Consider the following 16054-nt stretch of genomic DNA (forward strand, 5'->3'; position numbering starts at 1 on the left):
TGCCTACTGTGGCCAACCCGAAGGTTAACTAAACACTCAGTTGAACAACAGCATACAGATTTTCTTTGCAAAATTGACAACAGCCAATTTATCGCTGCAATGCTGCAAAGTCTAATTGTGACGTCATACTCAGCCAGCCAATCGCGAAGCGCTAACGCATGACTGGCCTTGGCGCATATCTTTGAACAAGTTCTCCAAAGACGCTTTTACATTGATGTTTTTCCAGGAAAGTATGTTTTCATCACATGTAGCCGGTTAAAGTACACCTTTGTATTGTTACATATAATATTTTATAGTGTTTGAGGTGTGACAGCAAAGTACGCAAATAATGGATGAGAACGACGACGAAAAGGTAAACATTTTCCTCAGAGAGCAGCAAATTAAAAGGAATATTCTTAATATTTCTGCTGTACTTGTTAGTGTTTGATGAGATGTGATCATCTTACAATGAGCATATCTGCCTCGCCCGCGCATAATTATGCTTTGCAGCCTGTAGATCAACTAACACCACTTTCAAGGATCTTGCAAGGGCAAAAAGTACATATTTTTTTTCTGTCAAAAGTTGCTATTTGCCAAAATTTAGTTATTATTTTGTGTGTATAGGTGGAGGATATATGTCAAACAGAATCACCAGGAATGTCACCAGCTCCTGGGACCCCAATCATAAATTACAAGGTTTTGTTTTGCTCCAATCATTATAGGAATCTTTTAGGATTAAAATTTTTCCTTACTTTTACCAAAACTAAATCATCTATTTAAATTTGAATAAGACATATAAATAAATTCCTGGTAGATTGGGTAATGACTTCTTAGACCTGAAGACTGTCCAACAGGTGCAGTAAATTAACAAGATGTTTTGCTGTTTTCACTATTCCAGTTAAAAATTAGAGAGTTGGAACAGAAGGTTGAAATGGTGAAAAAAGACAAACACTCCCTCGAAAATACATTAATATCTGAACAGCAGGCAAGAGAAAATCTGGAAAATGTAAATACTGACCTGGAGCACAGGATCAAAATCAACAGTAAGTTATTTAGGTGGGTGTATAATAAAAAAAATATTCATCAACATATTAACAGATCAAAAATTAACCCGCAACAAGAAAGAAATTGATGAACTAAGGCAGGAAAATGACAAAATGTGGGCTCTTACTGAAGAAAGAGATGATTTGCTTTGCAAAAATGCTGTGTAAGTTTGTATTCACAAACTTGCTTGTCTTGTGTTTTACTGCAATGATTATCGTCCAGGTTTCGACAACGTCTTACAAAGCTAACAGAACTTGAAGAAGAAGTTTCTGTTCTACAAAGAAGTGTACAGGATTTGACAGAGAGAAACAATGAACTTGAAAGAGAGGTCAAACTTGTTGTCATCTTTGTAGTTGTACAGTATATTGGTATAATATATTCAGTGCTGATAATCTCAGTTTGGCTTGTAAAATGTTGGTATTTCTGCTTGCAACAATATTATATGTTATTAGACTGGTAGCTTTAGCTCTTTTTAAATTTAAATTTTTTTTCATGAATAAACAAAAACGGAAATTAGAACTGGAACTGTGTTTATGTGTAGGCCTCTACACTTAAGTCCTGCAAAGCTGACTCTCGGCAGTTAAATGCACAAATAGCGGAACAACAGGCTGCCATCGATGAATTCCAAATGACATGCTCCATGCAGGTAAGCACAAATATTTACACAGATACATTGTAATGGATGCAGAAGCTTTTAACCTTGTGCACTGTGCAGCCTAAGCCCTTTTCATACAGCTTTATTGAAAGAACTAGGGCTATAAATTCTGTTATATTTAAATTTGTAAAAATGTTGATCAATGTTTACAGATATGTCATGTAACATTGTTGTTTTTTTCAGGACCAAGAGCTAAAAAGATTGCTTGACATGGAGAGCAAGCACAAACAGGAGTACGGGATGCTAAAAGAGCTATTTGATGCCCAAAAACTTGAAATAAATGCAAGTGGGACAGGTAAGACTCGGATTTACATGCGAAACAACAAGTGTTTATCTTGTTCTGGGGCAAGACATCTCTATAATTGTTTGCTTTAGGAACGCCAGATGTATCGTTCTTTCAAGGTGAAACCATGAATGTTGTCACTCAGATTGAGGTAAAATGCCGACCTTGATACTACTTTTCTGTGTGTTTAAGTGCTAATGTTGCCACTGTAAAAATACCACTGTGGAATTCACTAAACCCTACCAAAGGCTAAAAATTTTACAGAGTATGAAAGTTAAGCTAATACGCTGACCATTATTAAGCAAATGTTCCGAATGTGTTTTTGCTTTTACAGTAAGGGCCATTTTCATCACTAGTACAAGTGAACTCTTATTTATCAGTGAATATCTTGTAAGGTTTGCAACATTGTGTTTTGCAGATGCAGGAACTCAAAGAGAAATTGGATGAAGTGCAGGGAACCTGGATGGATCCACAGAAATTCAGCAATTTAAAAACAAAACTTGAGTACAGTGACAAAGAATTAAGTGCTGAAAAGGTATGTAAGCAAAATTATTAGCTGGTTACATTTGACTTGACGTTTTATGATGCAAAGAATCTCAAATCAACAGGTCAAACTGTTAAGTAACTAAATCAGACTGTGATCATGTACTGTAATAAACATTGCAGTGAATACCCAAACTTTGCTATTGCATGTATTACAAATTTAAGTTTGATTTCTGTTAGAATTTTGTGCACTTGGATATTGTTGATTTTGTGCAGGAACGCTACAAGAATCTTTTCAGCGATTATGAGAAAAGACTGAATGCCATTAACTCCCTTGAAATCGAAAACTTCAAACTTCATGAAACCATTGCTGCGACCAACGACCAGCTAGCAACAGTCCAGTTGGATTTTCAGAAAATTAGTAAAAATACTGACTCTGTGATTAAACAACATGAAGAAGTCAGCTCTGAAATTGAGTTAATGACTCATAAAAATACTGCTCTTGCCACAGAAAATAAAGACTTGATTGAACAAAAGGCTCTCCTTGAAAAGTTTATAGGTGAGGGTAAATGTGTGTAGCATTACAAGTGTCTTGTGCTTTCAGCTAACTGATGCTTATTGGTACTGTGTGAAGCAGATAGTTAAACACTTGCCATTTGGCTCACAGTGTGCAATATAACTACAGCACTGTTTAACATATTGGCTCATAACTGATTGTTACTGTGTACCTTATGATCTGGCTGTTGGTAGACAAAACATTTGCTCTTCATGTCTTACAGTTTCTCTCAAACCAAATGACCTGAACTGAAGAGTTATAGTAGTGATGCTAAATATATGTTAAAATTTTCAACATTATTTATTCAATGTTATAGACAACTACAACATTGCATTCAAGAATGGCATATCATCTTTGAATGCAGTTCTACCAAGTGCAGTTTGCAGATCCCCGTTCCAGGTAATGCATTTCTGTAACATTCACAAGCAGTAAAATAACCTACATAAACAAATAATTTGCCTGTTTTTAGAGTCCTTCTGCATTAAAGCCATCTGCAGTGTCGATTAACAACTTTCAACCAAAACTCATGGAAGCTATAGGAAATGTGCAATCCTACATTGAAAGTGTCAAGGTAATAACAAAGTAAATTTCCCCAAATCTGTTATATTATGGTTATGCTTGCTTCAAACTTTTCTCTAAATTGCATGTGGAATTTCTTGTTTTGTTTTTCTGTGACAGCATGCTTGCAAATGTATTTAGTGTGTATTTTATATAGACTGAGTTCGTAGTGGCTGTATAATATATTCTTGACAAATATTGTTGAATGGTAAATTTACCTAAAAATCTATTGTGTGCAGATGGCCAGTTCCAAGTCGTGCAAAGAGAACCTGGAGTTGACTCGCCATTTGGAAAGTCTTCAAGAAGAAAAGAAAAATCTGACGTTGACTCTCAAAAACTTCAATCTTATGTTAAACAACACAAAAGAAGAACTGGAAAACCAAAAAAATACCTGCAATGTATTGCAGTCAGATATTGGTAAAAGCATACCTCACACATAACTATATTTACACATCAGATTAAAACGCATTGACAATTCAGCCTATCAGGTTTTAAGGGTAGCTGGGCAACTGAAACTGTCAGTAGCCAGCCATACATAGACATGTCCACATTATGGTGACACAGTTGCCATCAATTCTACAGCATATCAATAATGACACTTTTGCCTCTGCAAAATTACAATCAATGTGCATCTGTTCCCTTTTTAGGTACATTTTCCCATATTGAACTAGGATTTATGAATTATTTTTACCTTCTATTGGCAACACCTAACCGTAGATTTATTCACAATCCTCATATCAACATCCTAACCATTAGGTACATGGTAAGGAACATTATATTTACCCATAGTACATTTGAAATTGCAGACTCTCTAAGGCAAGAACATTCAACCCACAAATCACATGCGTCAACAGAGAAAGAACAGCTTAAATCTAAACTACAAGAGCATGAATCTGAAATTGCTGCATATCAAAGTCAAGTACGTATTTGTACACACCTAGAGACCTAGGTTGATTTAAAATCAATGTACACTTTTGGCTTTTGTTCAGATGCAAGATTTGCAGAAAAAAGTTGAAGAGCACTTTGCAACAATACAGGCAATGCATGTATCTTGGGTAACTCCGGAAAATGCAAACAAAATGAAAAATGAAATCAACCAACTCAAGGTAATTCCTGGTAGTAAGATACAAAAGCAAAACTTACCATGTTCCATCAACAATTTAAATTTAGTAATCTTGAAATACATGTGCATTGTTTTTATAGGAAGAATGCAGGGATATGGAAAATGTAAAAGACGGAAAGAATTCTGTATTGTGTGAAAAAATCACCACCCTTTCCTCTGAAAATGACAGTTTGCTCATTAAGATCAAAGACATGAAATCTGAAAAAGGTTTAATATTTTGCCTTACAAGACTAAAAATACCAGTTTAATCTTTTTAATGCACTGACATTGGTCAGGTTTACTAAAAAAATTACCCAGAAACCTGTTTTTTTTCCTAGAAACAGTTGAACAAAGGCATGCAGATGAATGTCTGGAAGTGGAACGTAAACTCCTAGAAGTTCAGTATTCAAATTCACAGGTGAAATATTTCTTATGAGTGGCAATGCTTCGTGTTTTGGTATTTAAATGTTGCCCTTGCTGTAAAACGGTAAACTTAAAATGCTTTCTACTAAAAGTATCAAGTTAAACTAAAACAACCAACGTTGATTTTATTTGATTGCAGGAGCTTACAAGTCAACTGCAAGCAAGAGAATCAGAATGGAAAGAGAGTATGGAATCATTGATGACACAGGTTCAAGAACTTGAAAATTCAGACAGGGACAAATGCATACAGATTGAACAGCAGCTAAAACAAATAGGTTTGTATTAAATAAAAACTATATGTTAACAGTTGTACCAAAATTGAACAAATTCTAGTAATAAAGCTCTAGGCTAAATTTTGGACAAAATACAACTTACTATGTCTTTAAATTCACTAAAATTTCTTCCATCAACATCAGCAAGAGTAAAAATAAAAGCTTTAGGCTAAATTTTGGACAAAATACAACTTACTATGTCTTTAAGTTCACTAAGATTTCTTCCATAAACATTAGCAAGAGAAAAAATAATATCATGATGAATATGTAACAGAGGCTCTTGAAGACCAGGACAAAGATGATAACATCATGATTGTGTCTCTGAAATCTGAGAATGTCGATCTTGTTAAGCATAAAGAAGTTATGACAGACAAGAATGCGGAACTGGTAATTTTGCTTAAAAGAAAACTTTGTACCTGGAGTATCAAATTTGGGCCCCCAGGCCAAATGCATCCCTCCATGCCCCATTTTAAACCAGCTGTTAATTACACGATTGTAATTAAGACAAAGTAAATAACAATTTTATAGTAACCATCTTAAGGTGATCAAGTTATCCTCCACTATGATATCATAAAGTCTCAGAGTTGTAAATAAAACATAAATAAAAATAGTCTATCATAATTTGCAATTTGAAAATCTTCTATACTATCTGCATGGGTAAATATAAACCACAGCACTAAATGTGTTTAACTGCTTTACACCTAAAAAGCCTTTCAAACAATCATAGATTAAAAGAAAGCTTTGTTTAAATTATTTTTTTTCCCAACAGGTTGTTACCAATACCACATTGGCTACCAAAATAGAGGAAATTAACAGGACCCTAAAAACCAAAGACCAGGACTTGGACAACCTTAAACAGGTATAGCACTGAAAAAAAGTTTGGAACGTGAATGTAATTAGCACTACATGAGTAATTACCCAAAAATTATGATAATGTCTATGCAATACTATATGCCAAAAAACGTTTATTAAATTTAGTTTGAAATATTTTTGTGCATAGGAATATTCAGTGAAAGAATTGGAACTTCAGAATGATCTGCAAGATATGAAAAGCAAGTTTAATGAACTGCTACAAACTCTCCAGGAAAGCGAAATAAGAAACTCATCAATTCCGCAAAATGGTTTGTACAATTTTTACAACCTATAAAATAATGTGGTTAAGGAATATGACATTGTTACACTGTAGATTGCAGAAAATAAACCACTTTTTGTCAAATTTCATGATAGAATTAGAAAATTTCAGTAAACACAAAAAACATATTTGTGTATAAAATGCCTAACAAACTGTGTGGAGTAAATAGTATAATATTGCTACACTGTATAGGAAATAATATATCTTTCTAATACTTTGAATACTCTTTTTAATGTACAATACCTAACATACAACATGCAATTTTTTTCACGCAAAAATTATGTAACCTTATACGATTATTCCAGAAGCTTCTATGGAAGAAGATGGCCTAAAACACAACACACAAATACCTTCTGAAACCGAAAATATTTTAAGGGTAACTACACTTAAATATCTCGGAACTACATACAGACGGCCACTGTTGCAAATATTAAGGTTTCATCAGTGGCCATCTGTATGCAGCTGACAGAATTAATAATATTGGCTCTTGCTTTTATGTACACTTGAATATGCTTGTCTGTTGTGAACCTTTTAATCGTGATATACTTTCAGACGACTGTGGAAAACTTGCAAAAGCAGTTGCAAGAAGCCGAAAGCCGCGTTTTACAGGTGACGAATTGCTGTCAATATACATTTTAAAAAAATCATAAAACTATGCAGCAACAAGTGTGTGGCCATGGTTGTTTTTAACTTTTTGGCCACAGATAAAACAAATTTGGGAACCGATGGTGTTAACTAATACACAAGACACTAAGACAGTTACATAGGCTTGATTTTAAAATCTCGCTCCGACATGTCGGGAAAAAGTGGCTGATCCAGCTAGGCTGCAATGCCTGGGCTGCGAAGCCTGTAAACCTAATGATCTCGATACGATAGCTGTGATAGCCAAATAAGGACCTGCGCAGTGGGGTAATCATGCGATTACATGGAATATTACTATATATATGACAGTAAAGCAATTACTAGAGTAATTATGCTGAACGTTTATAATTTTTCAACACAGCAACAAACTCGCGAAGAAGAAATCATTGAAATGAATGCAGACAGGATAGAGGAACTCAAACAAACCATAACCAACCTCGAAAATGAACTCCAAGTCACTAAAATCTCAACACTTGAGGCACAAAACGCGACTGAAACCGAGCTATTGCGCATGCGCACAAGACACGAGACGGTACAGACGACCTTGGAGGAACTCAAGGAGCAAAATGAGGGAGCGAGGCGGGAGATTGCTAGTCGGGATCATGAGATAGAGATATGTAAACTGAGATACTCTGAGGCTGAGGAACAATTGGTTAAATCAAAGGTGGATCATGGTTTGTCTGCGGAGGGGTTCAAGGCACAGATTGAAACGCTGCGTACTGGGAAAGATGACCTAAAGAGAAAGGTTGGCATAGTTTTGTAATAACTGTATCCCATAAAATATGGTGTACAAGGTGTATGTAAAGCAAAGATGGCCTATAACGCAAGCTAAAGAAAATGATTTGCAACAAACAAATCATTATCATGTACGCAATTGCGTTCCAATTTCTTAACTTTTCCTAGCGGCGTATCCCAACCTTAAGACTTTTACATGTTTACCAAAGCAATGAAAATAGTGGAAATCCGCTATGTACCAAGGCGGGTTTTAACTAACCACGTCAGGGTTGTAATCTTTCATTCAGCTCAACTAACGTAATGTCACATGCCAAGATGCCACTATAGCCTAATGGCCTGAAATTATGTTTTTTTTAGTCTGTATCACTATAAATGTTCTCCGGAACATGGTGTTGCGTATTTGAATTATATCTTTACTTGACCGAAATCGACGTTCACCGAATGGTATACCACAAAGTAGATATCACTGTGCCCGTTAGTTTAAAAGTTAGTCCAGTGCCACAATTGCCGCACTGATGAGACCCCATAAGTCGAAACATTGTGCACAACTGTATGTATATATAAATATACTAAATATATCCTTTTTTATGCATAGGTTGAAGCGCTTGAAAGCAAAACCACCCTATACGAGGCCCAGATTAAGAAATCTGACGCCAACCTCGTGCAACAGAAAGTCGAATACGAGAGCAGGTAATACTCAACACAAGCTATACTGTCACCTCAAATTCTTTGTCTGGCCGTTTGGTAGCCAAGATCCTTCATATTGTCACACCAAACTGCACTGATGAGACCTCGCAGGTCGAAACAGTGGCCATTTGTTTGTAGCGTATACAATTTATAGTGTTCAAAAATCGCCAGAATTTCAAGTACTTTTAGCCAAGGTCGGGATGTAGATGTAAACGCTTGTGGTTTTTAACCTTACCTGATGATTTTGACTGCATCCGAAATGCATGGTTCGTAATGTGTTTATTTTTCAGGATAATAACGCTCGAAAACAAAATAAAACAACTCGAATTTGAACTTGGCGAATCCAGGGACCTCTCCACTACCATTAACAGCTGTGATATGAATGGGGTAACATATGCATTAGAATATCATCCTTTACCGACGATTTTGTTGTAATTGACTGAAAGCTTTGCTGTATTGCTGTCCCACAGGCGTTTTCCCATACTTTGGCTGTGAGACCATATTCTGTTTTTAATATAATCCTATAATTTGTAGCTAACTTTGCGCGGACGTTTTTCGCGCAAAATTGTTTGATTTTGCCGTAAAAGTTTATTTTTCAATTTGTGTTGTTTGTAGAATGGCACAATTTTGACTCCCAACAAACTGCTTCGTTCACTCAGTGAAGATTGCCTCTCTACTCCTACCAATAAAATGATGAATCAGAACAACGATTCCCTCAACGATTCCTTGGTAAAGATACACATTTTCATTGTAATCTTTGTGTTACTCGTGTGTTTTCCTGCGATGTTTGTAGGGATTATCATTCATACCTACGTATTATATGATCTTTATTTAACGGTAAATGGGAAATTTATGTGCTGTATTTTTGTCCGTATTTGTGTTTTTATACTGTTAAGTTCATGCATTTACGCATTTACCCGCCGTAACTAAAAGTTTTTGATAAAACACAAACTGGTCAGGTTGTACATTCAACGGTTTTTTATTTACGTATATAATGCATATATACGTTTGCTATAGTCAATATCTCCCAACACACAATAAGATTTTATCACATGATACAGGAGTTCATCAAACCAATGCCGTTGGCGAATCGACAACAACGCGCAGTCCCAAGTCGTGAGTTCTTTAACCAACAAATTTCCAATAGTTACCAATGTCATTGCCGCCCTGAAAACACCATTTTTTTTTCACAGTGAATTCTACCATGTCGCTGGACACCCCCAGTAATTCTTCGTTGAGTCGAAGCTGCATGAGCGTGGAAAGTAGCTTGCTTGGACCACCGAACAACAACCAACAACGGGAACAGCCTCCCCACGCTTTCAGTAAGTGTTTTTTTTTAGATTGTCCATTGGGTGAAATTCTGGCACTGGTTTTCCAGCTTTTGTTAACTAGTCAGATCAAGGGTACCTCCATTCGAACCCTTTTTGTTTTCAGGGGAAAATATTTGGTCGCGAAATATTCGTTTGAGTCTTACCTGTGGGTGTTTATTGTCTATTAGCTCCTTAGAAACTGTAAGATTTCCAACTATAGGCTACTACTCTCGGAGTACAACCGCACATTGCAAGTGTAAATGTTTGGTCATCGGTCTGAGTCCACCAAACAAGAAAATCCCGTTTAAACCACATATACCACGTAGTGGAAACGTCGGGATTCGTGTACGTGATACCGTGGGTTCGAATCCCGACCTTACCAACATAAACTTGTGTTTTCGCAGGCACAGGGGATCTGAGCCATGATTCTTGGCAAGTGTTTGCATCGCCTTCGCATGCCAGCAACTTTGAACTTTCCAGTCGCAGGATGACGATGGGACCGAATAACTTCGTGCACAGACAAGCAGGAAGACCAAGTCTGCTTGGTGAGTTTGTTCACTCGAATGCAGTGTTTCCAAAACTTTTTGGCGATGAAAATGCCCAGCAGTGTTTCCCAAAACGTTTTAGCGCCAGAATATTCTGGCACTAAACGACCCAGCAATCCACAACAGTCACGGTTTCCAAATACGCGCTATGATTTAAGTAGGATCTTAGAAACCACTGATTGGAATCATTACCACTCTTGCTTAGTAGATTTTTAATGGAATAATTTAACAATCATCTGTGGGTTTTTACTCTGAAAAGTTGTGGAAATTTTGTTCAGTGAACCTTTCGCAGAAAAACATCCTCCAACGTTACTAGTAGGAATCCTAATATGAAGGATTTATGGCATGAGTAAGATAGTGGCTTGTAGATGCAAGTGTGCTCACAATTTTCTGTGGAAAATGAGTTTTATTTGATGCGCTGGTAAGTCCACCTTTCTGCTTTCTGCTCGTTGCACAGGAACTTTGTCCCAAATTAAAACAACTACGGTCTAGCGCACAACGACATGCACAATACCAAACTTTCATCGGCCAAAATTGCAAACTCTGCAGCCAAGCAACGCATCCAGGTCCGCGCAATCAATCATTGTATTACAGGCTTTTCTCGGCGCACTTCCTTCGAAAACGAGAAGGCTCTTTGGGAGGAGATTTCTATTTTGCAAAGCCAGCGTGCCAGGGACAAGAGTATGATAAACTCATTCGGCACGTCTGTGTTGTCATTGTCATTTCTGTCTTTTTTCTTCGTGCAGGGCATGCGGGCTGGCAGTGTTTGCGCCACCGCATGACAAGACACATTTCACGGCATAGCATGGACGCATTGCCACTATGTCGCATTATTTCTATGGTTTTCTTGGCCATGCAAGAGCTCTTTATTCGCCGCGTCACTCTTGCGCCTCCAGTGTTGCGCCCAGAGTGTCGCAAGTTCGAAAACACATTGAACTGTAGGGAAAAATACGCACGGCGGTTGCCATTGTCAGCAGAAACAACATTGTTATAATCGCGCTAAATATTCGCATAGTTCGGATGTTTTCAGATGTCAAACATTCTTTCTACTAACACCAAAAGTATATTCACTGTCAGTCAATTACATCAGTTGGTCATAGTTTCTTGTTGCCCAATTAGGAGTCAGGCTGAACAAACCTGTTATACTGAACCCTGCCCCAACGCACATCTACCATCCAAAACAAAAAAGTCACGATAACGTAAATTTTAATGAGAATAACATGTAGTCGTAAAACTATTGCATTAGATAACGACGTGGTTCTCGACATGTTCAATAAAGGTAACTCGCTGCCAACGCCTAACAAGAGTATGCAGGAATTTTCAATGGAATTTAACGCTTTTTTCGAATATTTTCTCCATCTAACCTCTAACCCTTCAATAACTTCTCAACTTTTGCTACTCGCGGTCTTATTGGAGATCTCCATGTCACGGAATGTACGCGCAGCAACAGACGGCATCATATGCCTCTCTTTTTGCTTTATATATCTTTATACTAACTTATCATTGCTATGCCTTTGAAAAGTGACTGCATGTTTTGCTATGGAAGCTCGAAGTTACTAATCCACAGCAAGGCTGATAACCTGCATGGCTAGCGCTGTTATAAATACAGAATATGTGCAACGGTATCTTCCCCTTTTACGTACAATTGTGACATATATTGCTTGTATTGACTGCTTGGGTACACTTCAACAAGCTTGATAAGTGTTTTGCAACAATACACCCCTAAACCCATCGTTTAAAAAAACATAGATGGAGAATAAAATACGTTTTGACACGCCGGGTTACAAAAATCTCTAAATCGTTTTTGTGTCGACGTGTGCAGGACTTCCAGTTCTTGAGGAGCCGAACGATCCAAACTACTCGTGTTCGCTCAAGCGAATCGCCGAGTTGCAGGATAGAAATTCTAGACAACCGTCTCATTTAAAGTCGTCTTATCCAATAGAAACCCAGGTAATTAACAGATTATAATGCCAACTTCGTTCCTTTTCAAAAACGAACGTAACCGTTCTCCCGTCAAAACATTTGGATGCTGAACACCCTACTTGAGACATATTCATAACTCAGCAAGACATTATTAGTTTCTTAAAGTATGCATTCAACGAAGCACATACTGTTACAATTTACCGCGTACTTTAAACATCAGCCGTTTTTTCATATTTCACGTCAACTCCTAGCGCATGTGTATTTTCAACGGAACCACAAAACGATTCCATGTTTATTAATAGAGTTTCAAGAACAACGACAACCCCGCGAGCGTGAGTCGTCTTACCCCTGTACTACACGGCGTGTTTTGCACCTAACGTTTTCTCAGTTTTCACGTAGTTGTGTGCGGACATTTGTGTGTTTAAAATTTGACACGGCGTGTTCGCACTCTGGGCGTGGTCGGTTTGACATAAACATTTCCGAAACAGCTTCAAAAACATGTTTGAAATCTCCCATTTCTCTTGCAGGGGAAAACCCCAAGCAAGTGTGACGAAACAATCCGTATCGGAAAAGCCAATGAGACGATGAAGCGAGTGGACGAGGTCAAAGAAAGCGGGCATTCGAAAGAGAAAATGTTCATCAGTGAGTTGTTGTTTAACTTCAAAACGTTGCCTGTCTGCTTTTGTGCTTTCAGTATGATTTATAGTGTGTTTCTATTACCTTTTGAGAGCTTACAGAGTGTTTCCTTGTATAAATTCATATCACTAATTTTAGGCTCTTGCGCTCCACGAACGAAGGTATTATATTTTTTCCGCCGTTGGCATTTGCAGTTGTTCAAATAGAGGCGTTTCGTAATCGCGATTTCTTCAAATATTGAAAAATAATTGAGATCCATAGCTTGCAGGTGCTAGCCTAGCGATCACTGTATACTTTCCGTAATGGCAATTTGCACACAAAGCACTGGTTGATCCCGTTGTCAAAAGCTAGTGCTTTGTGTAAATCACAATTTATCCGTTTGTGTGTTTACCGCATATGCAGGGCCCTTGCGCTTACTGATGTGTCATATATTGTAGTTCGGTCACTGCCTGGTTATCGTTCGTCATCGTCGTTGCAAGCTAAACGCGACCAGCAGAGGGCGCCATCAGCAATGCACGGGACTAAACGGAAACAAGTTCCGACACTGGAACCAGACATGAGATGGGACATAACTTCACCAAAGGTAGAAAACAGTGGTTTCATAAACATTACTGCAGAGGTGGCCAACATGTTCTTATTCAAATGGTGTGTGGATTGCACGCCTGTATATATATGCACCTTATGATGTTTCCTTAGTTGCCATATCCCTAAATACACACCTTGAAGGCTTAATTTTTTTAATATTTTTAATATACACCCCATCTACAACATCTGTTGTGCAAGTTTTAGTTTTGATACGGGAATATGTGCTGAGCCAAAGAAATTTCCATGACGTTTTACCACCGCTATGTAACTTATATTTAACAGAGTCGGAGAGAGACGATTGCGGGTCCGTTCGCCACAGCTTCGTCTATCAACAAATTCACCGCCAAACACACCAACGAAAACCGGGTAGGTGAAACCGGCATTGGGCCTGATTTATCTCACATAGATAAAATTGTTTCAACACTAAAGAATAATGATATTGGTTGACTATATATGTTTTGCCACCGTCACTCGTATAATAACTCAGCCAGTGTTTCACAACAGACAATAATGAGCTAATCTTATGTAACCAAAATATTAGGAAAACCCATAGCGCTTTCTATTACCCAACCTGTTACACTCGTTTTGGTTACAAGGTTTACACGTAAAACTTACATATTTACACACGAATGGACAGAACAAAGCGCAAAAAACGTCAGATAACTCCTATTGGCGGCTGAATTGCGTAGCAGCCATTTAAAATAATATGTTTTTTTTTTAGAGAGTAACCCGCCAGAGCATGGCGTTTGAGATAACAAACACACCGCCTGTCAATATAGGAAGCAGAAGACGTCGCCCTCGAAAGTCACCGCCAGCCCATTCCACACTTGCAGGTAAAATGACTATCTCGTGTACGTTCAAACATGTTGAGTTTCTGTGACTTGAAATTGCGATCAACATATATGCATTTATTCTGTGTTTTTTTCGCGCTATTGAGCGACCAGAGCCTTAATTGTCCCCGTCGGCCGGGCTGTGTTCAACTTGAAATTATACGCAGCTCACGCTAAGCAAAAAAAATTTGTGGCAGCCCTGCCTAGGAACATCTTATACGTGCCTTTAATGCTTGACAGCAAACTTTTACTACCGAAAGTAATTTGTATTACGACTGCCACAAATGATCAACTTTTACTCAGACAAACCCATGCTTTTAAATACGCTTGGAACCATTACTATGAGTTCTGTGAGCTGAGTACAGATTGTTTCCCCCTAGTTTGGTACCCATCGGATGACGGTGATTATATAGTCACCACAAAGTGGAAGTCTTTGTCTGGCCGTTTGGCCGGCAAGATCGTCCTTAGTCACATCAAGCTGCACTGATGAAACATTAGGTCGAAACAGTGGTCCTCTGTATGCAGCTCACATAAACCCATACTTACCCTCATTTTTCCAGCTTCAAGCAAACCGAGCAAAAAAACGCCTGAAAAACTCGTTACTACCCGACAACGAGCGAAGGAATCCGGCAAGCGAACACCCAGTCTGGTAAGATTTCGCGTTTAAAAAAAATTAATTTCAACGTGCAACACAATAAATTCAAAGCTCTTCTGTCAAAAAAACGTTTCAGTCGTACTTTTCCTGATGAAGGTCGGTTGCATAACGAGTGAAACGTCGACCATGTAAATTATTTTGCCAGAAGAACTTTGAATTTATTGAATATAATGCCTGTCGGCGTTAGCAACAAAATGTCAACATGTAACTTTCAACACAGATGGACCGCATGAGAAAACCGCTGGGTCGTCTTAATCCAAAGAAATGAAAACCCTATAAAACAACTCATCATCACCATTTCCAATGCTAATATTAACCATCCGTAAATCAGTTCAAGGTGTGTTAGGTTAACCAGTACTGTCCGATATTCTGATATAAAGACGAAACTTGTGGCATTTACTGTCGCCAACAACGCTGCCAATGTGTATGAAGACGAAACTGCCGATGTGTAGCTTTAAAAAAACTGCCAATGAATGCGTTGAAATCTTTTCCTTCGGCTGTATCTCCACCGAAACAAAAAGCAAAACTTTTTGAGAGGTACTATTGTGTGTGTTGGTATTACGCGTCTTGGGATTGGAACTTTCCGTGTGATTCGGCTTTTTGTCAGTGTGTTTTTAACGTCAGCACCATCTATATATAGGCTTATTTTACTTGTACTCTGCGTTTACCGATCAACACAATGTTCTGGCTTGCGTCTTATTATCTGTTCACATATTTCATATCGTTGTTGTGATTGCATCTATAGTTTCTGTAAATAAACGCTTTGCAACCCTTTCTTCGAACAATATTAGGTTAGGAGTCTAGGAGTTTAAAATAGGTCCATTGTTTTTGTGTGGAGTGAATTTCCTTTTCTTTTAAAAAAAATTGAGTGGCCTATTTGTTAGCGACAACGCTTCAGTAGAGGTTAAACACACCCACGACCTGGAATTGCGGGACCAATTAGAAGAAAGAATATCTTTATTTCTTGTGCTTTTAAGCGCGGTGTTTGATTTGGTTACATCCCCAAACATACTTTTTCC

The 16054-nt window shown here is 37.8% G+C and overlaps 1 protein-coding gene across 2 annotated transcripts; it reads left to right on the top strand.

Moving 5' to 3' along the window:
• The first annotated feature begins 210 nt into the window (after nt 1-210).
• LOC145908229 (uncharacterized) lies at nt 211-15803 on the top strand. 2 transcript variants are annotated; one of them, XM_082995459.1, is made up of 39 exons: nt 211-352; nt 421-537; nt 604-675; nt 878-1022; nt 1078-1186; nt 1246-1351; nt 1565-1669; nt 1862-1973; nt 2054-2112; nt 2380-2496; nt 2721-3003; nt 3317-3399; nt 3470-3571; nt 3798-3975; nt 4365-4477; nt 4548-4664; nt 4762-4888; nt 4999-5078; nt 5223-5358; nt 5630-5742; nt 6125-6214; nt 6356-6476; nt 6793-6863; nt 7040-7096; nt 7491-7874; nt 8460-8554; nt 8842-8938; nt 9167-9280; nt 9613-9667; nt 9745-9873; nt 10266-10406; nt 11001-11087; nt 12229-12356; nt 12857-12971; nt 13403-13548; nt 13833-13916; nt 14272-14383; nt 14941-15029; nt 15256-15803. In XM_082995459.1, exons 1-39 carry the CDS (start codon nt 329-331, stop codon nt 15301-15303), a joined length of 4461 nt encoding a protein of 1486 aa, XP_082851585.1. In that variant the 5' UTR covers nt 211-328; the 3' UTR covers nt 15304-15803. The 2 variants fall into 2 exon arrangements, with proteins under 2 accessions (XP_082851585.1, XP_082851586.1); XM_082995460.1 differs by lacking the exon at nt 11001-11087.
• The last annotated feature ends 251 nt before the right edge of the window (nt 15804-16054 follow it).

This window comes from Ascidia mentula, chromosome 7 (assembly GCF_947561715.1).
Source record: "Ascidia mentula chromosome 7, kaAscMent1.1, whole genome shotgun sequence".
Taxonomy (NCBI): domain Eukaryota; kingdom Metazoa; phylum Chordata; class Ascidiacea; order Phlebobranchia; family Ascidiidae; genus Ascidia; species Ascidia mentula.